General features: G+C 43.9%; 2 protein-coding genes across 10 annotated transcripts in view; one reads left to right on the top strand and one right to left on the bottom strand.

Moving 5' to 3' along the window:
* Positions 1 to 546: 546 nt before the first annotated feature.
* The window catches only part of ADD1 (adducin 1), an 86,741-nt gene continuing 63,045 nt past the window's right edge, over positions 547 to 24,242 (top strand). For all 9 annotated transcript variants that reach the window (XM_032856060.1, XM_032856054.1, XM_032856047.1 and 6 more), the window contains exon 1: positions 547 to 654. The gene's annotated coding sequence lies outside the window, so the exon portion shown is untranslated. The remainder of the gene's footprint in view (positions 655 to 24,242) is intronic.
* LOC116864998 (peptidyl-prolyl cis-trans isomerase A-like) lies at positions 23,115 to 23,645 on the bottom strand. Its single transcript, XM_032852978.1, has one exon. The coding sequence runs from the start codon at positions 23,643 to 23,645 to the stop codon at positions 23,115 to 23,117; it is 531 nt and encodes a 176-aa protein (XP_032708869.1).

Here is a 24,242-nt window from a genome sequence, read left to right as displayed (position 1 = left end):
AGGTGGGCAGGGAGCGGCGCGGCCGCGGGCTCCGAGGGTCCCTCTGGCCTGAACGGGGCCCTTTAGGACGCTGTGCAGCCCAACCCGGGCTCCTGGCCCGCAGGGGCCTCCACGAGAGTCTGTCCAGGGACAAGCGAGCGCACGACTGGTTCTGGGAGAGCGGGCGCTGCCAGCACAGCGGCCGGCGCGAAGCTGCCGCCCAGCTGGCCAGCGAGGCCAGAACCTCCACTGCGAGCTTTCGGCCGGCGAGACCGCACCCACCTGGTCCCTGCGGTCCCAAGCGGCCGCAGGCGGAGCCTCCGCCCTTACCCTCCCCCACGCCGCGCGAGTCCCGCCCTCTCCCCCCTCGCGGTCAGCCAATCGCATGGCGCGTTGTTTGGCGGCGCGGGGCCGGCTGGGCCTATAGGGTGGCGCGTTGTTGGGCTGCGGCGCCGCAGGCCGCACCCAGCTCCCGCGGCGGGGGCAGTGCGGGGGGCTGAGGGGGCGGAGAGGCTGGGCAGGTCTGGTCTGCGGGCTGGGGAGCGCGCGGCGGACAGGGGGCGGAGCCGGAGCTGGAGCCGGAGTCCGACCCCGAGCCGGAGCCCGAGCGGTGAGCCGACGCGCAGTCCTCGGACCTTCGAACGCCCGTGCTCTGCTCGCGACTCGCCCCCTGAGGTGAGGCCCGCGCGCAGGGGCGGCCGCGGGGCCCGGGGCGCGGCGGAGCGGCCCAGGGGCTGCAGGCCGGGCCGCGGGGCCTGTGGCGGCTGCGGCGCCCGAGAGGCCGGGGGAGGCGGGCGGGGGCCGCGCCGGGCGGGGCGCGGGCGGGTCTGGAGTCGGCCGCGGGGGCTCGCAGCGGTGCTGGGAGGGGTGTCGCCGCCGGGCCGTGGCTGGGTGCGGAGGGGACGGCGCCCTGCACACCCCTGGCGGCGCGGGCTGCTCGGTGGGAGCGGCCGGGCGGCCGGCGTGGGGGCTGGGTGGTGGGCGTCGCGGGTCGGGCGTTGGCGCGGTCGGCTGCTTGCAGCGCCAGCGGCTGGCGGCTGCCTGTGGGCTCGGGAGCCAGTGCAAGCGGTGGGTTCCGGCAGCCAGGCCGACCTGCCGACTGTCCTGCGGTCGTCGGGGAACTGGACGGCCGCAGCGCTTGTCGTCTTCTCGCTCTTTTCTGTCTGGAACATCTGTTGTGGGCCAGTTGGGGGAGGTGTCAGAGGGTTCTGCCCTGGGCAATCACTTGTGTGTGTATTCTCGTAATCCACGGCCTTGGACGTTTTGTGGGTGATTTGTGTTCGCTTCCTGCGTCCCCACCTTCCGATCACTACTTCGGCTCACCGGGGGCTGCTGGTGGTGGGGTGTGTGATTTTATGCCTAAATGACCGGAAGCAACTGGTGTGATCCTCAGGACCAGAGCGCGTCCGGTGGCTGAGTGCGTTGCTGTTAAGTCGTTACGGAAAGAGCTTTGCGTACTTGCGGACGATGGGCTGAAATCCTAACGGGGGAAGAAATAGGCTTGCTGAAAGGGCGCTCTGTCTCCTTTGCAGGACGTCATTGGAGCCTCGGGGGGAGAACGAGTGGGAGTTCAGCAGCTCTGGGAGAGGGCACCTGTGGCCTAGCGGGTGACTTGGAGGGGGATTGTAAGGTTCAGTCTTCAGCTAATGCGCTGATGCGATGTAGAGATTGCATTGTAAAATCCGAACATTGTAAAATCTTGACATAGCCCTCGATTCTGACTGTGGGGAAAACTGGAAGAGTAAAGATGTTTTTTAAGGAAGTGAATGGTTTCGGCAGTCATAACTGCTTTTCAGAGTTTTGATGTGGCTTACAGCAGGACAGCTGGTATGGTTTATTTTACTGCTTGTCACTATGTTTAGATTTTAGTCACAGAGGCTTACTGAATGCCATGAATCTAAATTCTACCCAGTTTCCATGAGGTGGGATTGTTTTCTTTCTAAAGTATAATTTATACAGCTGACCATTTTTCCCTTTAAGTCTTTGACATTAACTGATACTGATAAGGTTTTGTTTGGTGTTCAACCTTGTGTTACTAATTGTACCCTAAAAGCTGTTTCTTTAGATGGTTATTGGTTTCCAGTTAGTTCTTTCAAGTAGTCCTTGTATTGTCAGAAAAGTAAACAATTTGAAATACTTTAAAAGGTAGTTTAAGGGGCATCTGGGCAGCTCAGTTGGTTAAGCATCTGCCTTCGATTCAGGTTCTGGGATCCATCCCATGGCAGCCCTGCTCAGCTGGGAACCTGCTTCTCCCTCTCCCTCTGCCTGCTTTTCCCTCTGCTTCTGTGCTGTCTCTTTCTGTCAAATGAAGAAATAAATATATTTTTTAAAGACTTTATTTATTTGACAGAGAGAGAGAGAAACAGTGAGAGAGTGAACACAAGGAGGAGCAGAGGGGAGAGGGAGAAGGAGGTTCCCCGCTAAGCAGGGAGCCCGATGTGGGGCTCTATTCCAGCACCCTGGGATCATGACCCCAGCTGAAGGCAGCTGCTTAATGACTGAGCCACCTAAGCACCCTGAAGAAATAAAATCTTAAAAGAGAAAAGAAAGATACTTTAAAAGAGATTGTAAAAAAAAATCACACATCCAACTAGCTGACCTTGTCTTAATTTTTAAGTTTAACAGTAAAAATGATATTTCTATTATGTGAAACTTAGACTACAGATTGATTTATTTTACATGTTAAATTGTTCTCAGGTACCTGTAGAGAGAATGGTGTAATAAGTCCCTGTTTACCCTCATCCAGCTTCAACAGTTGTTAACTCACAGCTGGTTTTCATCTGTATCCCCCAAACCCAGATTTCATGTCCTTTTAACTTGAATATTTCGGCATGTATATTTACATACATTTTTTATTTTTTTTATTTTTATTTATTTTTTTTTTAAAGATTTATTTATTTATTTATTTGATAGATCACAAGCAGGCAGAGAGGCAGGCAGAGAGAGAGGAGGAAGCAGGCTCCCTGCTGAGCAGAGAGCCCGATATGGGGCTCGATCCCAGGACTCCGAGATCATGACCTGAGCCGAAGGCAGCGGCTCAACCCACTGAGCCACCCAGGCGCCCCTACATACATTTTTTAAAAAGATAAACAGAAATACCGCTATCACAAAAATGAATAATTTCTCATTACCTTCAAATGTCCAACCAATGTTAACATTTTCTTGATTGTGTCACAGGTATTTTTTTTTTTTTTAATAACTGCTGAATCAGGATCCAAATGCTGTTTATGCATTGTGATTTGTTTTAATCTATAGGTCCCCCTCCATCTTTTGTCTTTCCTTGTAATTTATTTGTTGATGAAACTCCGTGATTTGTTCTGTGGAGTTACGGTCTGGGTTTTATTCTGTATGGTGCTTAAACTACACAGAAATGACTGTGCACTGGTAGATAAATCTAAAGGTGTGATCAGATTCAGAGTTAATTTATTTTTAGCAAAAAGACTTCATAGGTTGGTGGGCAGATAATGATTAGTAGTCTTTTTTTTTTTTTTTAAATTTTATTTATTTATTTGTCAGAGAGAGAGAGGGAGAGCGAGCGAGCACAGGCAGACAGAGAGGCAGGCAGAGGCAGAGGAGAAGCAGGCTCCCTGCCGAGCAAGGAGCCCGATGTGGGACTCGATCCCAGGACGCCGGGATCATGACCCGAGCCGAAGGCAGCCGCTTAACCAACTGAGCCACCCAGGCGTCCCATGATTAGTAGTCTTCTTATAAGTGACTCTTTATGCTTAATGCCTAAAGCCCTTATTTATTTAATATATAGAGAGCACACAAGCAGAGAGGGGCAGAGGGAGAAGGAGAGAGCATCTCTAGCAGTCTCCACAGTCAGTGTGAAGCCCAGTGAGGGGCTTGATCCCATGATTTGGAGATCACGACCAGAGCTGAAGTCGAGTTGGTTTAGTTACCATCTAAGTCACCCAGGTGCCTCAGAGTCATTATTTTATTAGGCTTTGGAAAGTGTTGATAGTTTAATTCTTTAACTTCATTTGTTAGATGGAATGTTTCTATAAAGAGAAATGTCTTGGGATGCTTGGGTGGCACATTTGGTTGGGATGCTCTTGGTTTCCGCTTAGGTCATGCTGTTGGTATTCTGGGATGGAGCCCTGAGTCAGGGTCTGTGCTCAGTGGGGGGTCTGCTGGAGAGTCTCTCAGTCTCCCACTGCCCCTCCCCCTGCTTTCTCTGTCTCTTTGTCTCTCTCTGAAAAAAAAAAAAGAGAGAGAAATGCCCCCTCCATAATTTGGTTATCCTGAATTTTAGCTTTTTTGGGAAAAGTAGGGTAACTGCTTAATTCCTCTCCAGTAGGTTGCTAATTCTCAAAATGAGTTGGGATCTTCTGAAAGTAGCCAGTGAGTTGTGTTATGTGTTTGTGTCACTGTGAACTCATGAATTTAAACACATTTGATATGGTTCAGTCCATTGTAGGTATTATCCTTATTGATGCTGAGATTGTCTGATCTTTGTCCAATAGGAAAAAAAAATCCTTTTTTTTTTTTCTTAAGATTTTATTTATTTATTTGACAGAGAGAGAGATCACAAGTAGGCAGAGAGACAGACAGAGAGAGGGGGAGAAGCAGGCTCCCCACTGAGCAGAGAGCCCGACACGGGACTCCATCCCAGGACTCTGGGATCACGACCTGAGCCGAAGGCAGAGGCTTAAACCACTGAACCACCCAGGCACCCAACCTCCTAAATCCTTTAAACAAGATTCTAAAAGTCTTTGATCTTTCTGGTGTGACAAACCGCACCAGGTTCATCTTGTACATTTTCTGTCCCAAGCCCTGGAACCATCTATTTCTCCAAGGGGTCTTGGTTTCTTTTAATGAAAAAACGGTATTTAGTAATGACACTCTGTGTCGTGGGGTTTTTCACTGCTACTAGGTTGATCATTGTTTCTAGGTCTTTCCAGTGCACAGATCATAGGTTACTATATGGAGTTCTACTTAACCTTCTTGATCTTACACCTGTATCTTTTTTCTTCCAAGACAGACATTTTGATTCTAATTACTCAAAATTTTTTTTTTTTTTTAAGATTTTAGTTATTTATTTGAGAGAGTAAGCACAGAGGGAGAATGAGAGGGAGAAGCAGACAGGGCACCACTGCAGGACCCTGAGATCGTGACCCGAGCTGAAGGCAGATGCTTAACTGACTGAGCTACCCAGACGCCCCTAATTACTTATTGTTTCATCCCACACTGTACACATCTCAGTTTTAGAAGAATATGAAGACCATCATCAAGTAATAAAAATTGAATTTTTTTGCATTCCCATTAAAGATATAAGGTCAGATTACTGTGTTCTATTTTTTATTTCTTTTTTTAAAGATTTCTTATTTATTTATTTATTTGGCAGAGAGAGAGAGAGCGAGAGTAAGAACACAAGCAGGGTCAGTGGGAGAAGCAGGCTCCCCACTGAGCAGGGAGCCCCATGTGGGGCCTGATCCATGACCCTGGGATCACAACCCGAGGTGAAGGCAGACACTCAACGACTGAGCCACTCAGGTGCCCCAAATTACTGTGTTTTAAAGTCACTTAGAATAGTTACTCTGGTTTTGCTACTGGGTGCATAGGTTTTGTGCCTTTTCTTCTCTTAGTATTTAGGGATTACTTTTTAAAATCTTACAATTATGTAAAATATTAAAAGTCTTTCGAAATATATGAAAGAAGGCATAGTCAAAGAAGTATTACTTCTTTCCATCCCTTCATCTTCACCTATCCCTCTTCCCTATAGATAACCTTTTTACATTTTAGTTTTATGGTTATATTTGTATTTCCTCTTTATCAGATAGATGGTAATGTATTATACACATTTTCTCACCATGCTTTGAGAAGTTTTTATAATAATTGTGTTAAAATAAATACACAGTAAAACCTGCCATCTTAACCATTTGTAAAGGTATAGCCCGTTGGTGTTCTACACCTTCACATTGTGCAGCCATCACCACAGTCCCTCCCAGGACACTCTCATCTTGTGAAACTGGATCTTTCTGCCAATCAAACACATTCTCCCCTGCCTCTAGCCCTGGTCTCTGTCCTTTCTGGCTCTAAGATTTTTTTTTTCTTTTAAAGATTTTATTTATTTATTTGACAGAGAGATCACAAGTAGTCAGAGAGGTAGAGAGAGAGGAGGAAGCAGGCTCCCTGCTGAGCAGAGAGCCCGATGTGGGGCTCAATCCCAGGACCCCGGAACCACGACCTAAGCCAAAGGCAGAGGCTCTTTTCCCGCTGAACCACCCAGGTGTCCCGGGATCTAAGATTTTAACTACTCTAGATACCTCATATAATTGGAACCATGTGGTGTTTGTCCTTTTGTGGCTAGCTCATTTGCAGAATGTCCTCAAAGTTCATCCATGTTGTAGCAGGTGTCAGAATGTTCTTCCTTTTGAAGACTTAATAATACACCATTACGTAGATATAGCACATAACTGTTGTTAGTGAATGCTAGTGTAAAAATTTTATTCACTAATGGCATTTTTTTTCCTTATCCTATGAACTGATGAGAATTTTCTGGTACATTTTAAGTTATCAGACAGGAAGAAAATACATCATGTAGGTGTGATGTCATACTCAGAAATTCTATTGAGAAGATTCCAGCCTTCTATATTACATAGTGGTTGACAGCTTCCAGTATTAAAGACTTAAGTTTTGTATTTTTTTCTTTTTTTAAATAGCTGCCATTTCAGCTCCTTAACTACAGCAGTACTGTTTTGGGTTGGTTTCAGCAGTATCATTTCTCAGATAAAATTGTCTGACTCATTGACACAGAGAGTCCGCTATTAATCAGTTTGTTAACATTGCATTTTAGTAATCTGTTTTTTCTCGCGTTACCCATTGTTCTCTTACCCGTTATCTATGTATGTGTTTACTGAACTCAAGATATTTAAGCTTTAAAGACTGAATTACTAGACCTATAGAGCCTAAGTGTGTGAACAACTGTCTGCGGTCATAGTTATTAATGCTGTTTTGCCAACATGAGTTCCGTCAGTTCTCTCCTCATAATACATCCTGAATCAGTCCTCCTGTCCCATCTTCCCTGTCACCACCTGGGACCAGCAGCCATCACGACTCCCTTGAACTGGCACAGCAGGCTCCAGCTGGTTTCCTTGTCCTTCCAACCCATTCTCTATCTTTCAGCTGGGGTGATTTACATAGAATATAAATTAGAATGTGTTCTGTCTTGCTTAAAACCCTTCAAAGACTGATAAAAGTGGTCGCCTCTAGGGACAGGGATCTGTGTGGCTAGGGTAAAAGGACGGGAGGGAGAATTACTTTTCATTGTATAAGCTTCTATATCTTTGGATATGTATTTTAGTTCATGTAGTTGGGTTATGTACTTACTCAGAATAAAATAAGTAATCTTACAAAAACCCAGTGACTTCCCATTATGGTTTTTTTTTTTTTTTAAGATTTTACTTATTTATTTGAGAGAGATCAGAAGCAGGCAGAGAGGCAGGCAAGGGCGGGGGGAAGCAGGTCCCTGCTGAGCAGAGAGCCCGATGCAGGGCTTGATCCCAGGACTCTGAGATCATGACTCGAGCCAAAGGCAGAGGCTTAACCCACTGAGCCACCCAGGCGCCCCTTCCCATTATGTTTAATGACAGAATCCAAATTTCTTATCCTGATCTCCAAGCTCACATTCTACCTTCTTCCACTTGCTCATATTTGATGCATTTACAGTGGTTTTCCTGGAACCTAGCTCTTGAGATTTCAGAGTCATGCATCTATCCCTTTGCCTAGAATGAACACTTGTATGCTGCTCTGCATGGCCAGCTCCTCTTTTAGGGCTCACTTAAATGTCCCTTAAAGAGGCTCTGTCTGCCCTCTTTCAAATAGGTTTCCCCTGTTATCTACTAACTCAGACACTTCTGCTGTCCTTTAGTTTTAATGATTTATCTGTTTATTCCCACCTCCGCCCCCCGCCCCAGTAATGATACTTCACGAAGGCAGAGAGTGTATTTGTCTACTGTTTAAGCTGGCCCTTTTGTGTTTTTGCTAGAATGAGTTCTGAAGGGGCACCTGGGTGGCTCATTCGGTTAAGCGTCTGGCTTCAGCTCAGGTGATGATCCCAGGGTCCTGAGATCAAGCCCCACATTGGGCTCTTTGCTTAGAGGAGAGCCTGCTTTTCCCTCTCCCTCTGCCTGCTATCCCCCCTGCTTGTGCTCTCTCTCTCACAATCTCTGTCTCTGTCAAACGAATAAATAAAATCTTAAAAAAAAAAAGAATGAGTTTTTTTTTTTAAGATTTTATTTATTCATTTGACAGATAGAGATCACAAGTAGGCAGAGAGGCAGGCAGAGAGAGAGGAGGAAGCAGGCTTCCCGCTGAGCAGAGAACCCAATGTGGGGCTTGATCCCAGGTTGCTGGGATCATGACCTGAGCTGAAGGCAGAGGCTTTAACCCACTGAGCCACCCAGGCGCCCCAGAATGAGTTTTGAGTTGTAGACTAGACCATGACACTTCCCTGCTTGGAGTTTTTCAGTGATTCTTCCTGGTCCATAAATCCTGAACTGGACCAGTCTTTCAAGGTTTGGCATCTTCCCATGTATATCTCCAGTTTTATCTCTTACAGCACCTTGGTTTTGCTTCCCACTGTGTTCTGAGCATGGTAAACTAGCACATAGTAGGTGCCCAGTAAATACTTGTGGAATGAATGATGGAAGGTTTGGTCTCTTTAAGTCTTTGGAAAACTAAGTCATATTCTTGGAAAAATGATAGCTAAAAGGATAAGGTCATAAAGCTTCAGGGAAGGCTACATAAAGAAGATAGAGTTTAAACTTACCCTCAAAAGAATGGGTACAGGGGTGCCTGGGTGGCTCAGTTAGTTAAGTGTCTGCCTTCAGCTCAGGTCATGATCTTGGGGTCCTGGGATTGAGCCCTGTGTGGGGTCCTGGGATCTAGGCCTGCATCAGGCCCCCTGTTCAGGGGGGAGTCTGCTTCTCCCTCATGGTCCCCTCCTCCCCGCCACTTGTGTTCTCTCTTGAATAAAAAAAAATAAAATCTTAAAAAAAAAATAAGGGTGGGTACTGTGCGTAAAGGTGGGTACTGGGATAGAGCCCCGCGTGAAGGAGAAATGGAAGTTCTTTTTTAAAAATTTTATTTATTTTTTATTTGACAGAGAGAGAGAGAGAGATCACAAGTAGGCAGAGAGGCAGGCAGAGGGGGAGGGGGAAGCAAGCTCCCTGCTGAGCAGAGCTCCCAATTTGGGGCTCGTTCCCAGGACCCTGAGATTATGACCCAAGCCAAAGGCAGAGGCTTAACCCACTGAGCCTCCCAGGTGCCCCAGTTTTTTTTCTTTTAAGATTTTATTTATTTAGGGGCGCCTGGGTGGCGCAGTGGGTCAGAGCCTCTGCCTTCGGCTCAGGTCATGCTCCCTGGGGCCTGGGATCGAACCTCTCATTGGGCTCTGCTCAGCAGGGAGCCTGCCTCCCCCACCTCCGACTCTCTGCCTGCCTCTCTGCCTACTTGTGATGTCTCTCTGTCAAATAAATACATAAAATCTTAAAAAAAAAAGATTTTGTTTATTTATTTAGAGAGAAAGAGAGAATCTCAAGCAGACTCCATGCTTATTGCAGAGCCCAATGTGGGGCTTGGGTCCAGGACCCTGAGATCATGACCTGAGCAGAAATCAAGAGTTAGACACCTAACTGAGCCACCTAGCCCCGATTATCTTCTTTTTCAGAGGAAAAAACGAAGGGAGTTGAAGTGATTTCCAGGGTCATACAGTTAGGTGGTGGAGCTGGGAATCAGACCTAGGGTGTCTGACTCCATAGATGATGCTCTTAACCTCCAGGCTGTGCTGCCTTCCTTCTGTGTAGTTTCTCAGTTCTGACACTTCAGGTACTTGGTTGTAAGTAACGCTTGGACCTGGTCTTCCCCATGAGGGCAGGAGCTGTGCCTCATTACTCTACTTCCTGAGTCTAGCACAGTGCCTGGCACAGAGCAGTTGTGTGAGTGATCTTCAAGTTACTTTGTATAGGTTTTACTTATTTGAGAGAAAGAGAGTGATGGAGAGAACATGAGAGCGGGGCTTTGGGGGAGAGGTAGAGGGAGAAGCAGACTCCTTGCTGAGCTGGGCCTGATGCAGGGCTCGATTCCAGGATCACGACCCAAGCCTTACAACCCGAGCTGAAGGCAAACCTTAACCAACTGAGCCACCCAGGCGCCTCGACTTTTTAAAAGCTTAGTTGTGAGGAATAATGTTCATGACAAATTGTTAAAGATGGTGTGCCCCATCTGTTCCCTTAAAGCAGTGGTTGGCACGCTATCTGTAAAAGGCCAGATAATAGATATTTCAGGCTTTCAGAGCTGTAGGGTCTCTGTTGCAACTTCTGAGCTCTGCTGCTGCCACAAGAAGCAGGCCCAGGTGATATGCAAATGAATGTGACTGTCCCGGTAGAGCCTTCTTCATGGACCTTAGAATTTGAATTGATTTCCAGGTCAATCACCTATTATTTATGTTTAATATTGCTATTTTTTTTGAACTGTAAATGTCACTCTTAGCTTGTGGCCCTTATAAAAACATTTGGCTTGGCAGGGATCATCATTTGGTGATTTCTGCCCAAAGAGTACATTTTATCATTAGATCGAGATAGAGCTCTGTCTCTGGAACTGAATTGTTTTATCTGCCAGTGGCCCTTTGTTCTGTTGTATAGTACTTTGGTCTTCATAAAGGAGCGAGTAGAAGAGACAGTGTTCTGAAACACTGTGTCATATTGGTTGTAGGGCAGTTGTTGGGGGCCTTGGCCATTAGAATAAATGGAAAAAGGACTGTTCTTTGTTTTCATTAAGAAATCTGCTTTACTGGGGCCTGGGTGGCTCAGTTGGTTAAGTCTCTGCCTTTGGCTTAGGTCATGATCTCAGGGTCCTGGGATAGAGCCCCACATCAGGCTCTCTGCTCAGCAGGCAGTCTCCTTCCTCCTCTCTCTGCCTGTTTCTCTGCCTACCTGTGATCTCTCTCTCTTTCTCTGTCAAATAAATAAATAAAATCTTAAAAAAAAGGAAATCCACTTTTTTTTTTTTTTAAGATTTTATTTATTTATTTGTCAGAGAGAGAGAGCAGAAGCATGGAGAGCTGCAGGCAGAACAGGTAGAGCAGACAGAGGGAGTAGCAGGCTCCCTACTGACCAAGGAGCCCAATGTGGGACTTGATCCCAGGATACTGGGATCATGACCCGAGCTGAAGGCAGGTGCTTAACCAACTGAGCCACCAGGCGTCCCCGCTTTACTTTTCTTTGAGTAGAATTCTCCACTTTCATTCTACTTCTATGCCGGAATGAACTTTGGTATGTTATGTTTTTCCTTTATTTTTTTTTATTTATTTTTTAAAGATTTTATTTATTTGACAGACAAAGATCACAAGTAGGCAGAGAGGCTGACAGAGACAGAGAGAGGAGGAAGCAGGCTCCCCGCTGAGCAGAGAGCCCCATGTGGGGCTTGATCCCGGGACCCTGGGATCATGACCTGAGCTGAAGGCAGAGGCTTTAACCCACTGAGCCACCCAGGCATCCCCGCTTTACTTTTCTTTGAGTAGAATTCTCCACTTTCATTCTACTTCTATCCCGGAATGAACTTTGGTATTTCATGTTTTTCCTTTAGCTTAATATAATTTCAGATGTGCGTTAATAGAAAGAGTTATAAGAAGTGAGAAAGACCTAGTTATGCCTAGCTGTGTGATTCTCTATTCCAGATTAACCTTGTTTGCTGAATTCTAAAACAGGAGGAGATGGCATATTTATGGGGATTAGATATAATGTAGGTGAACCTGGCCCAGAGGTTACAGTGGATTCCCTTCTGTGCCCCGCCAACAGATACCTCATGGCTTTTGGGCATAGAGATTGTAGTAAGAAAGCAGATGGACATATAGTGCATCTAATCTAACCAGATGAGATGATGGTGGAAGAAAATGAAATGTGTGCAATTCAAAGGTGCTGTTACCACAGGAGTTTGCTACACAGAAGTATGATGTAAGCCAGAAAGCTTGGAGCTCAAAACCTTTGGGCGAACTCTTAATTTTTACTTTTTCAGAAGGTGTTGCTTTACTGTCTTTTTGCTGTATCATTTCCTGCAAGAATCTGCTATCATCCTAATTTTTGTTCCTTTACGTAACCTGTCCCTTTTCTCTGGCTGCTTTGAAGACTTCTCCCTGTCACTGGTTTTGAGCAGTTTTATTTTGATGTGTCTGTGTGTGCATATTTCTTGTGCTTGTGGGATTCATTGAGCTTTTTTCTTGGATCTGTGGGTTTATGTGTTCATCACATTTGGGAAAATCTTGGGCATTATTTTTCACAGTTCTTCCTATTCCTTCTCCATGTGCTGTGCTTCGAGGGCTCCAATCCCATGCGTGTTAGACCATGAAAAGTTGCCCCACAATTCACTGATGCCCCTTTATTTGATTGTCTTTTCTGTGTAGGTTTCGTTTGGATAGTTCATACTGTATCTTCACATTCACTGATTTTTGTTCTGCAGTGTTTAATCTGCCGTTAATCTTGTTTAGTGTAATTTTTGATTTTAGATGTCCTGGCTTTCATTTTTATAAGTTCTATTTGTATCATTTTTTATACCTTCCATTTCTCTACTTAAGGTTTTGAAAATATGGAATGTTGTGTACCAACTGTTTTAATGACCTTGTCTGCTAATTTTAACTTCTCTTTCAGGGCTGGGGTTGGTTTTGATTGATTTATCTCCTCTGGGTTATATTTTCCTGCTCCTCGCTTGTTTGGTAATTTTTTATTGGATACCAGACATTGCAAATTCTATTTTACATTGTTGTGTTTTGAATAATTATTTATTCCTCTAAATACTCTTGATGTTCTGTAGCATTAGCAACAGGGCTTTAAATTTTTTCTTGGTGAAAAATTGGTGAATTGCAGTATTTTCTTTTTATATAAATTCAGTTCATAGCCTTCTTGAGAATCTAAAATCACTTAAAAAAGCCACTTCCCTGTGAATCCTATATATTGTTTGGTTTTTATTTTCCTCCATGCTTTGGGAAATTATTTTGGCAAGTGTAAGAGGGATGTCCTTTTTTGAATTCCCTATTCTTTAAAGGTTTTCAAAACCAAATCCAAGATTTGGTTAGTAACAGAGTAAATATGCTAATACCCCCTTAGTTTGGTCAGTGCTTACTGGCTATCACATGTCTCCTTAAAATAGGAATTTTGGGGCACCTGGGTGGCTCACTGGGTTAAGCCTCTGCCATCGGCTCAGGTCATGATCTCAGGGTCCTGGGATTGAGCCCCACATTGGGCTCTCTGCTCAGCAGGGAACCTACTTCCCCCTCTCTCTCTGCCTGCCTCTCTGCCTACTGATCCCTCTCACTATCAAATAAATAAAATCTTTAAAAAAAATAGTTAGGGGGGCGCCTGGGTGGCTCAGTGGGTTAAGCCGCTGCCTTCGGCTCAGGTCATGATCTCAGGGTCCTGGGATCGAGTCCCGCATCGGGCTCTCTGCTCAGCAGAGAGCCTGCTTCCCTCTCTCTCTCTGCCTGCCTCTCTGTCTACTTGTGATCTCTCTCTGTCAAATAAATAAATAAAATCTTTAAAAAAAAAAAATAGTTAGGAATCTTAACATAGTATAACATTAAACTTTAACAGAGTTGTTTAATTGTTAATGCTTATTCTGACCTACATGCAGGAAACTTGAGCTGGAGGGGATGAAGGGGGGAACAAGTTGAATTCATTTTGCTTTTGAGCTTTATTTATTCCGGAAGTACCTTTTTAAGCAATTGTTATGGTCAGTGTACATTGTTTCTCATAGCTGTTAGTTTAAAAGTGTTCAGTGTATTTTGACAAGATGTATTTTTTTTTTAATGAGTTTATGCTACATAGGAAAAAAGCATCTTAAATAGAGTAGGACTTGAGTATGTGGGACACTTACCTTTTAACAATGCCTTGAGAACCCTCTCTGCTGGGATAAAATAACAACAGTAATCTTTAAACAACAGTAATCTTTAAAAAATGTTACTTTGCAAGCATATTTTCTATCCTATAACTTTATTAACTTGCATATCAGTGTACTTACTGAGCACTGTTATATGTTGGGTATTGTTCTAGGCCCAGTGGACAGATACACATTCCCCCTCTTGGAAACTTCTAGAGAGAGAATAAATGCTATGTTAAGTAGTTGTAAGTGCTGTGAAGATGGGAGGCATGAGGAAATAGAGAATGATGGCAGCAGGATCTATTTTAGATGGAGAACTGGGTTTACGGAAGAGGAGACGTTTGATCAGAGATCAAATCTGTTTGCATCTGGGAGCAGGTGTGTTTGGGCAGTGGAAGTGGAGATCCATCTTACTGTCCATGGTTTCTTGTTGCCCGTTGATGGCAGATACTGAAGGGGCCAGGCCACACGGGCTAGGTTTCTGGAAAAGAAGCCCTTGTGGGCTGTGAGCTAGAGGAGGAGACAGAGCTGCACATGGTGGGTGCTGTTGCCCTGTGTGATGGACACTGGGCAGTGTAGTTATGAAACGGATTTTTTTTGAGCCCATCTGATAACAGCAACAGTAAAATTTTTAATATTATTATAATAGTACCAGGATTATGTAATTATTAAATTATAGCAGTGGCCACAGGTAATTTTTATTGCTCCCTGTGTGGGAAGTATTCTTTGAATTTGCTGCTGAGGAAGCTGTTGCATAACTTGCGGGAGAGTACAGTCAGAACGCTGGTTTGCACATATACCTCTTTTAAGAAATAGTTACACAGAGGAGTGCCTGACGGCTCTTGGGGTTATGAGTTCAAGGCCCATGTTGGGCATAGAGCTCATTAAAAAAGAAAAAAAAAGCCACAAGAAACAAGTTGTAGAGAATTTAGTAACTGTATGAAAAAAGTTAAAAAATAATGATCATTGATCTTACTTCCCCTTAATACATCTTGGAGAAAGCTCAGTATCAGCACCCAGAAACCTGTTTTGTTCCCCTCAGCAGTCTCAGGTGTCCCATTTTATGGGTGTACTATTATTTATTCAATTGCTCTTGTATCGATGGCTTTTTTTTTTTAAGATTTTATTTATTTATTTGACAGACAGAGATCACAAGCAGGCAGAAGCAGGCAGAGAGAGAGGGGGAAGCAGGCTCCCTGCTGAGCAGAGAGACTGACGTGGGACTCCATTCCAGGACCCTGAGATCATGACCTGAGCCGATGGCAGAGGCTGAACCCACTGAGCCATCCAGGCACTCTCTATGGGTGTTCGTTTCTAGAATTTTACTGTTAGGGACTGTTCCAGTGAGTATTCTTCCATCCCGGTCTTCAGGCACTGTGATGTATACTTGTAGGTCTGTTCTGGGAAGTGAATTGCCTGGGTGGAAGGATGTTTGCACTTTAGTTTGCATAGCTGTTTCCAAATTACCCTCTTGAGGAGTTATACCAATTTACACTCCCATCAGCTGTAAGAGTTCCTGAAATAAGGAAGTGTTTGCATGTGGAAGTTAGAGTGGTGCCTGTCTTACACAGTTATTGTAAGGTACCTGATAAGCTGTCAGTAAACGGCGGTTATTATATATTACTGTTACAATTATGAACCTTTTTCTGAACTTTATTACGAAAAATATTGTAAGTCTAAGAACTGTTTCAGGAGGTTGGGAAGGAGAAATTACACAATTGGCCTAGCAATGTGTGCCCCCCCAGATGACTGTCACGTGTGTCGGAACAAATTCACTCTGCATCAAGCCCCAGAGCCCCTGAGCCTCTGGAGGCTGATGTCGGGGAATGGAGCTGTGGGCACATGCAGGCTTGTGCTGGTCCCTGGCTGCTCACAGGGACGTTTGTTCCGCATGTGCCTTCTCATACCTGGAGTGGCAGCTTTGCTGTTTGCATGGGAAGGCCATCCCTTGAGAGCGACCTTGAAGATGTCCTGTCCTGAGCTCTTTGCTCTTCCCTTCTCTTACTTTGAAAGGCTTGATGTTGGTTTGCCTTATGAATTGACTTAGAATGACTTAAGGAGGTCTTTACCTAAAAAATAGGGGTTTTCTCATCTGCTTGCTCTTGCTTGGAATTCCTTGGCAGAGCAGACGAAGTGGCACTACAGTGGTTTTAGGTATGAAGGAGGGAGCGGGTCTTCAGCTGAAGGGGCTGGTTTAGTGCTGGTTCACTGAGGGCCATAGAGCAGTAGGTGGTAAAGGGATAAAGGCACTTTACTGCCCCAAGGCTCTGGTTTCTCCATCACAAGGTGAAGCAGTTTTAAGATACAAAGCAGAGAATGTTATGAAAGCACTTTGAAAATACAGATGCATTTATATATTTATTTGAGAGAAAGACCCCACGAGCAGGAAGAGGTACCGATGGAGGGAGAGCAGCAAAGGGAGAGGAAGAGGGAGAAGCAGGTATCTGTTGAGCAGAGTCCTATGCGCAGCTTGATCCCAGGACTCGATCCCGGGACTCTGGGATCATGACCTGAGCCAAAGGCAGATGATGAACTGACTAAGCCACCCAGGTGCCCCAAATAAATCTTAAAAAAAAAAAAAGAAAAGAAAAGAAAATGCAAATGCCAGATAACAACATCTGTCCACACAGAAACTGGCATGTGAATGTTCACGGCAGCATTCTTCTTAATAGCCTGAAAGTGGAAAGAACCCGCTGTCCATGAACTGATGAATTAGAGACGTGGTGTGTCCATGCAGTGGAGTCTTATTCGGCAACAGTAAGAATGAGGTGCTGATGCATGCTGCACGTGCTCAGAAATCTTATGCTAAGAAGGAAGCCAGGGAAAGGAGGAAGAGGGAAGAGTGGGAATGGGGAGTGCCTGCTAGTGTGCCTGGGGTTTCTTCTTGGGTGTTGAAAATGTCACAGAATTAGATCTTGACGCTGGTTGCACATCTCCATGAATAAGTGAAAAACCACTGAACTGTACACTTTAATTGGGTGAATTTTTATGGTATGTGAACATATCTCAGTATGACTGCAGACATGCTAGTGCTGCATTGGGGGCTTTAGTCTCCCTGAAGGGAGTCCATTGTCAGCTGTTGTATTAGTGCTGGGTGTTAGGAATATGGTGTGAGGATGCGAGTCCAATTTTGCCACAGAGTCTGTTGCCCTGGATCAAGTTGGTGAAATTCTCCGAACTCCTATTCTCATCCATAGAAGTAGGCCTAGTAGCAGTGAACAATCTTATCTAACCCAGAGCCTTGTGGAGCCAGTGAGACAACATTTGACCACTTGTGGCACACAGGTGTACTGTCCGTGTGCGTTTTCCCTTTCTTTCTCTTTTTCCCAGTGTATGGACTGGTGAGAAGGGGACACTAACGGGGAAAGGCTCACAAGGGCAATGGAAAGCCCTGTGTACTAGCTCCTCCCACTATTTTTTTTAATAAGTCATAAAGCTCTGTGCAGAGAGATTTGTGTCGTGTACAGCTGCACAGGTTTGCAGCTTAGCAAGAACTTTGTGATTAACCATGCTTTCTAAGATTTAAGAATATTGTAGTTAACAGCCAACCTCGCTCCCAGATGATACCATTAATCAAGCTGTTGCATAGAGCTTCAGGCAGGCAAGGAAGGGTTAGAAATGGGGCTCGAGTCTCGTGGAATGCGCTCCCTCAGGACTGTTTCAGGAGGAAGGGATGTGACATGCATCCCTCCATCTTTAGGGAACTAGAGAGCCCCACCATCCAGATAATGCTGTCTCAGTTTGTTCTGAACATGGTCTTCAGGGGCTGAAGCACAGTGTACTTTGACAGCATAAACCCCAGGAATGTCACTGACCTAGGGTGTTTGGAACATTTAGTGTGCTCTATTTACTGCCTCAGGTGTCTGACAGATGGATTGTTTTGGAAAGCAGGGGTTTTCTTCAGGGGAAGGAAGCATTTTTTTTTTCAGCTTTTACTCAAGCGATGGAACTGTGAATTTTCTTTGTCTCTGGTTTCTAAGTGATACTAGGATTTAGGAGACTTACTCATTGAACTTTTATTTATTTATTTAAAAAAAAAGATTTTATTTATTTATTTGATAGACAGGGACTACAAGTAGGTAGAGACAGGCAGAGAGAGAGGAGGAAAAAGGCTCCCCACTGAGCAGAGAGCCCGATGTGGGGCTGGATCCTAGGATCCCGGGATCATGACCTGAGCCGAAGGCAGAGGCTTTAACCCACTGAGCCACCTGGGCGCCCCCTCATTGAACTTTTAAAAAAGTCTTCAGTGTAGCAGGATTTGTACTGAACATTCAGGAATCAAAGATAACAAGAACAGAAGTCCCACTTAAAGGGCTCAGGGCTATTCAGGTCAGACAGAGTGCAGGGTGAGCCCACGAGGCTGGTGGTCCAGGCTCTCCTGTTAGGGTCTTTGGGAGGGACTCGAGGTAGATGCCTCTTAGGGCTGTTCATGTCATTGATTGAGATGTTTCACGTCACTCACCCACGGTTACTTTTTAAATTTTTAAAAATACTCATTTATTTTAGAGAGAGAGAGGGAACATGAGAAGGAGGTGCAGAGGGAGAGGGAGAATCCCAAGTAGACTCCTCACCCAACACAGACCTGGGGCTCCTTGTGAGAGCGACCTGAGCTGAAACACCTTAAACCATTGCACTACCCAGGTGCCCCAACCACAGTTACTTTTATCATCCATATCTTAGAAAAAATCAACCTAGCATTTCTGTTTTAAAGTATATTTTAGGAGTGCCTGGCTGGCTTAGTTGGAAGAGCATGCAACTCTTGATCTCAGGGTCATGAGTTCAAGCCCCATGTTGGGTGTAGAGATTACTCAAACAAATAAATAAAGTATATTTTAATTTTTTCTGGTGGATAATTTCTGTTTTTGTTGCTTCATAATGTACTAGGATGAAGTAGAATTTTCATGAAAACTGCACATTTTCATGACTACAGCTATGGAAGCCTGCCAGTACCTTTTTCATGAAACAAGTTATTAGTATGTTGTTTTGGCTTTTGAGGCCATTGACCCCAGATTTCAGTGTGCTGTGAAAAAAGCTATGACATCATCTTTATTCTTAGTAAAAATCAAGGCTGCATGTTGTTTGCTAGAGTAAATACATGAATTACAATTTGAGATTGATGCACATACTTTTTTTTTTTCCCCTGAAAGGACATACGGTTTGTGCTTCAACTCAGGTAATCAGCACATTCTTAGCTGTACCTATAATCTGACTCTCAAGAGTTGATTTAAGGATTAGAAAATAAATATGTATAAAGCGTAGTGGGGATTATGGATTGCTAAATAGTGTGAAATTTATTCTTTTTCTAACTTCGTAGAAGTTGGTCACTTTTTTTTTTAAGGTTTTTTTTTTTTTGTTTTGTTTTTAAATTTATTTGACACAGAGAGAGAGATCCTGGAGTAGGCAGAGAGGCAGACAGAGAGAGACGGGGAAGCAGGCTTCCCGCTGAGCAGAGAGCCCGATGTGGGACTCGATCCCAGGACCCTGAGATCATGACCTGAGCCGAAGGCAGAGGCTTAACCCACTGAGCCACCCAGGCACCCATTGGTCACTTTTCTTATAGTGTTTTGAGTCTCTGTTTTTCTCTAAAAGTAGCTCTTTAGTGATGCCAGTGGTTTTCAACGGATTATCTTTTCATTATGTACGTGTGTTTAAAATTTCCTTATGATTTCTTCTTCGATCTGTAAGGTATGCTTTTTTGGGCACCTGGGTGACTCAGTGAGTTGGATATCTGACTCTTGGTTTCTGCTCATGTCATGATCTTGGGGTCATGGGATGAAGCCCCATGTTGGGCTCTGTGCTGGGTGTGGAGCCTCCTTGGGATTCCCTCCCTCTCTCTCTCTAAAAAAAGAAATGTGCCTTTAAAATTTTAAATATATATACATATTTGTGTATAAATGTGTATGTATATATAATGTGTATATAAAATTTTAAATTTCTGTTATTAATATGTTTTAATTGCACTGTGACCAGAGAAATGGTTTGTATGCTACTGATTCTCTGGAATTTGTTGAGATTTTAAAAATTTCCACCCAGGGGTGCCTGGGTGGCTCAGTCAGTTAAGCATCTGCCTTTGGCTCGGGTCATGATCCCACGGTTCTGAGATAGATTCCCACGTCAGGCTCCCTGCTCCGTGGGGAGTCTGCTTCTTCCTCTGCCCCTCTCCCAACTCATTCTCTCAATCTCTCTTGCTCTCATGCTCTCTCAAATAAATAAAATCTTTTAAAAAATTTTAAAAAAATTTGGGACACCTGAGTGGCTCAATTAAGCATCTGCTCTTGGCTCAGATCATGATCCAGGGTCCTGGAATCGAGTCCTGCATTGGGCTCCCTCCTCAGTGGGAATCCTGCTTTTCCCTCTCCCTCTGCTTGTGCTCTCTCTCCATCAAATAAATAAATAAAAATCTCAAAAAAAATTTAAAAATTTCCACCCAGATATGAGGTTATTATTTATACATGTTTTTTGTATTCTAGAGAAGAGTATATATTCTTTGTTTTTAGAAAACAGGGAGTTGCAAGGTTCTTTATACTTATGAAGATGTAACTTGTTGATTGTTCTTATTTTCTATTTGCTGTTTACGAATCTTTGACTGCTTTGCCTACTAGTAATTGAGCAGTGCTTTAGTTTCTCTTTATGATAACCAATTTATCAGTTTCTGAGTTCCAGCAATTTTTGCTTCATTTGTCTTGAGACCATTTTATAAAACATATATATATTTAAAAAAAATTTTTTTTTTTAAGATTTTATTTATCCATCTGACAGACAGAGATCACAAGTAGGCAGAGAGGCAGGCAGAGAGAAGGAGGAAGCAGGCTCGGAGCAGAGAGCCCGATGTACGGCTTGATCCCAGGACCCTGGGATCATGACCTGAGCCGAAGGCAGAGGCTTTAACCCACTGAGCCACCCAGGTGCCCCTATATATATTTTTAATCTTCCTGTTGTAGTGAGCTTTTTTTTCCATTAAGTATTGGTTTTCCATCCCAAATAAAAGCTTTTATTTTCCAAGGTCTTTTTGTTTTATATTAACATAGAAACTCCACCTTTCTTTTGGTTGGTATTTGCCTGGTATACCTATTTTCATCCATTTACTTGCGTACTTTTGTATTCTGTTCTTATGTTTTATTGATATATTAATTTTTGGGGGGGATGCTGTAATCAATTGCCTCAAACTTGGTGCCATAAAACAATAAAGTATTCTCTTACAGTTCTGGAGGCCAGAAGTCCAAAATCTGTATGACTGAGCTGACATCATGGTGATGGCTCTGGAGGTTCTTAGAGGAGAATTTGCCCCTTGGCTCTTCTGCCTTCTTATAGCTGCCAGCATTGTTTGGCAGTGGCCACCTCTCTGCAGTCCCTGTGTCCCTGGTCGTACTGCTCTCTGATGAATGTGTAGTCAGATTTCCCTCTTCCTTCTTGTTGGCAATTGCATTTAGGTAATCCAGGTAGCCCAGGATAATCTCTTTACCCCAGATCTTTAATTACATTAGCAAAGTCTTTGCCATGTAAAGTAACGTTTACAGGCTCCTGGGGTTAGAACTAATATCTCTAATGACCATTATTTAGTGTACCATACTGGTTATAATTTCTGTCTTTTAACTGGCAATATATTTATTGTGATTCTGATAAATTTGTACCTTTTCTATCATTTTGCATTTTCTTTCCTTTTTTTCTTTTTAAGATTTTATTTATTTGAGAGGGAATGAGTGGTGGAGAGGGACAAAAGGAGAGGGAAACAGGTAGACTCTGTGCAGAGCAGGGAGACGGATGCAGGGCTTGATCCCAGCACCCTGAGATCATGACCTAAGCCAGAGATAGATGCTTAACTGACTGTGCCACCCAGTTGCCCCTATATTTTGTTTTCTATTTGTCTTTTTCCCCTTCATGCTTGCCTTTTTATTTATTTAATTAAAAAAATATTTATTTTTTTAAAGATTTAATTTTTCATTTGAGACCGAGAGAGCACAAGCAGGGAGATATACAGAGGGAGAGTGAGAAGCAGACTCCCTGCTGAGCTGGGAGCTGGACATGAGGCTCCATCCCAGGACCTGGAGATCATGACCTGAGCCAAAGGCAGACACTTAACTGACTGAGCCACCCAGATTCCCTTACCTTTTTATTTTTTTAAAGACTTTATTTGTTTATTAGAGAGAGCCAGAATGAGCAGGGGGAGGAGCAGAAGGAGAGGGAAAAGAAGACTCCCTGCTGATGAGTGGATCCCATGACCTTGAGATCATGACCTGAGCGGAAATCAAGAATCAGATGCTCAACCCACTGAGCCACCCAGGTGCCCCCACGCTTGCCTTTTTAAACAACTAAGTTTTCTTTTATATTCTCCCCTCTATTGGTTTGGAAATTACATACTGTTTTGTTCTATTTTAGTGGTTGCCCTTGAATTTTACCCTGCATATATGTGACAAAGTCCGCAATTAATACTGTCTTCTTCCACCAAACAAAACAAGAACATTGAAGCACTTCAATTCCAGTTAAACTCAACTATTAAGTTATTTGCTACTGTTGTTCAGTATTTTAGTCCAGCCTTTTTTTAAACTCATAAATTGGACGTCATCATCCATATACAAAATACATTTTTAGATTTTTTCCCCCCATTTAGCAGTTTCTTGACTCATAGTCCTTATGGCATTTCTAATTTTTCTTCCTAGGATCACTTTTCTTCTTTAGCAATTCCTTTTCTGCAGGTATGTAGGTGGTGCCTTTGTTTTTGTTCATCTGAAGTGACTTTATTTTGCACACATTCTCAAAAGATAGTTCTGGGGTAGAAATCCAGGTTGCCAGTTATTTCCTTTTAGCATTTTGAAGAAACTCTATTCCTCTTCTGTTATTTCTGTTACAAGTTTGCCAGTGTCTAATTGTTACGCTTTTGTAGATGCTCTTTTTTTATTCTTGCCTTTGCTATGCTATAGATTCATTACTGTGTCTACAAGATGTGTATTTCTCTTTATTTTGGTTGGTATTTGTGGATTCATGTCTTTCAGTTAGATAAAGTTGTTAGCCATTCTCTCCTTGGATATTATATTGACTCTGACTCTTCATTCTTTTTGTTGTTGTTGTGTAGTTTTTATTTCATAATCATAAACTTAACTCTACAATCCAGCTGCTTGGAGGGGAGTAAGGAAAGCATGGAACCCATAGGACTGCAGTGAGAGCACAGAGATTATAGGGTATTTCAAGCAGATGGGGGTGAAGGGCTGTTCTCCTGAGCTGCAGGATGAGTGGTCTGATAGTAAAGATAAGACAAGTCAAATTTATTACATTTGTCCACAGTCAGTAATGGTGGTCTTGCTGTTCCTGGACCCAAAGCACTCCATGGCCTCCACAATATTCCTGCTCTCTCTCACCTTGCCAAAGACTGCATGCTTCCCATCTGGCCACTTGGTCTTGGCAGTGCAGACAAAAAACTGGGAACCATTTGGGTTGGGGCCATTTGCCATGGACAAGATCCTAGGACTTGTATGTTTTGGGATGAAATTCTCATCATCAAATTTCTCCCCATAGTTGGACTGGCCACCAGTGCCATTATGGCATGTGAAGTCACCACCCTGGCACAGAAATCCTGGAATAATCCTGTGAAAGCAGGAACCTTTATAGCCACATCCTTTCTCCCCAGTGCACAGAGCACAAAAGTTCTCCACTGTGTTTGGAACTTTGTCTGCAAATAGCTCCAGAGAGATGCAGCTGAAGTGCTTGCCTTTTGGTGAGATGTCAAAGACTATGGTGGAGCTGACAGTGGCTAGTGATGCAGGGAGGCTCTCGGGCAGTGGCGTCAGCAGACTCTTCATTGTTCTTTATTATTTTGGCCTGTAACTCCAGTAAACGTGTAGTGGACTTTCTTATTCTATCTCTTTTGGCATGGTTTGTACCTCCTTGTCTCCCTGTGCTGGTCTCTGGGGAATTTTTTCAAATCTGTCTTTTAATTTACTTATTCCTCTTCATCTGTGTCAAAGCTCCTATTCATTAGTTGATTTGTAAAGTATTTTTTAAAGTTTTTAAAAAAGATTTTATTTTATTTATTTTTAAAATTTTATTTATTTATTATTTATTTGATGGAGAGAGGGCACATGCACCATGCAGGAGACAGCATGAGCAGGAGAGAGGGAGAGGCAGACTCCTCTCTGAGCAGGTAGCCCAAGGCTTGGATCTCTAGGATCATGACCCCAGCCACAGGCATATGCTTAATTGAGTGAGCCACCCAGGTGCCCCAAGGTTTTATTTTCCTTCCTTCCTTCCTTCCTTCCTTCCTTCCTTCCTTCCTTCCTTCCTTCCTTCCTTTGACAGATCACAGGCAGAGAGAGGGAAGCAGGCTCCCTGCTGAGCAGAGAGCCTGATGCGGGGCTGGATCCCAGGACTCTGGGATCATGACCTGAGCCAAAGGCAGA

Source organism: Lontra canadensis, unplaced genomic scaffold, assembly GCF_010015895.1.
Source record: "Lontra canadensis isolate GAN:19392208 unplaced genomic scaffold, GSC_riverotter_1.0 scaffold1, whole genome shotgun sequence".
Taxonomy (NCBI): domain Eukaryota; kingdom Metazoa; phylum Chordata; class Mammalia; order Carnivora; family Mustelidae; genus Lontra; species Lontra canadensis.
The sequence above is the reverse complement of the archived record's forward strand: the minus strand, read 5'-3'. Positions and strand labels throughout refer to the sequence as shown.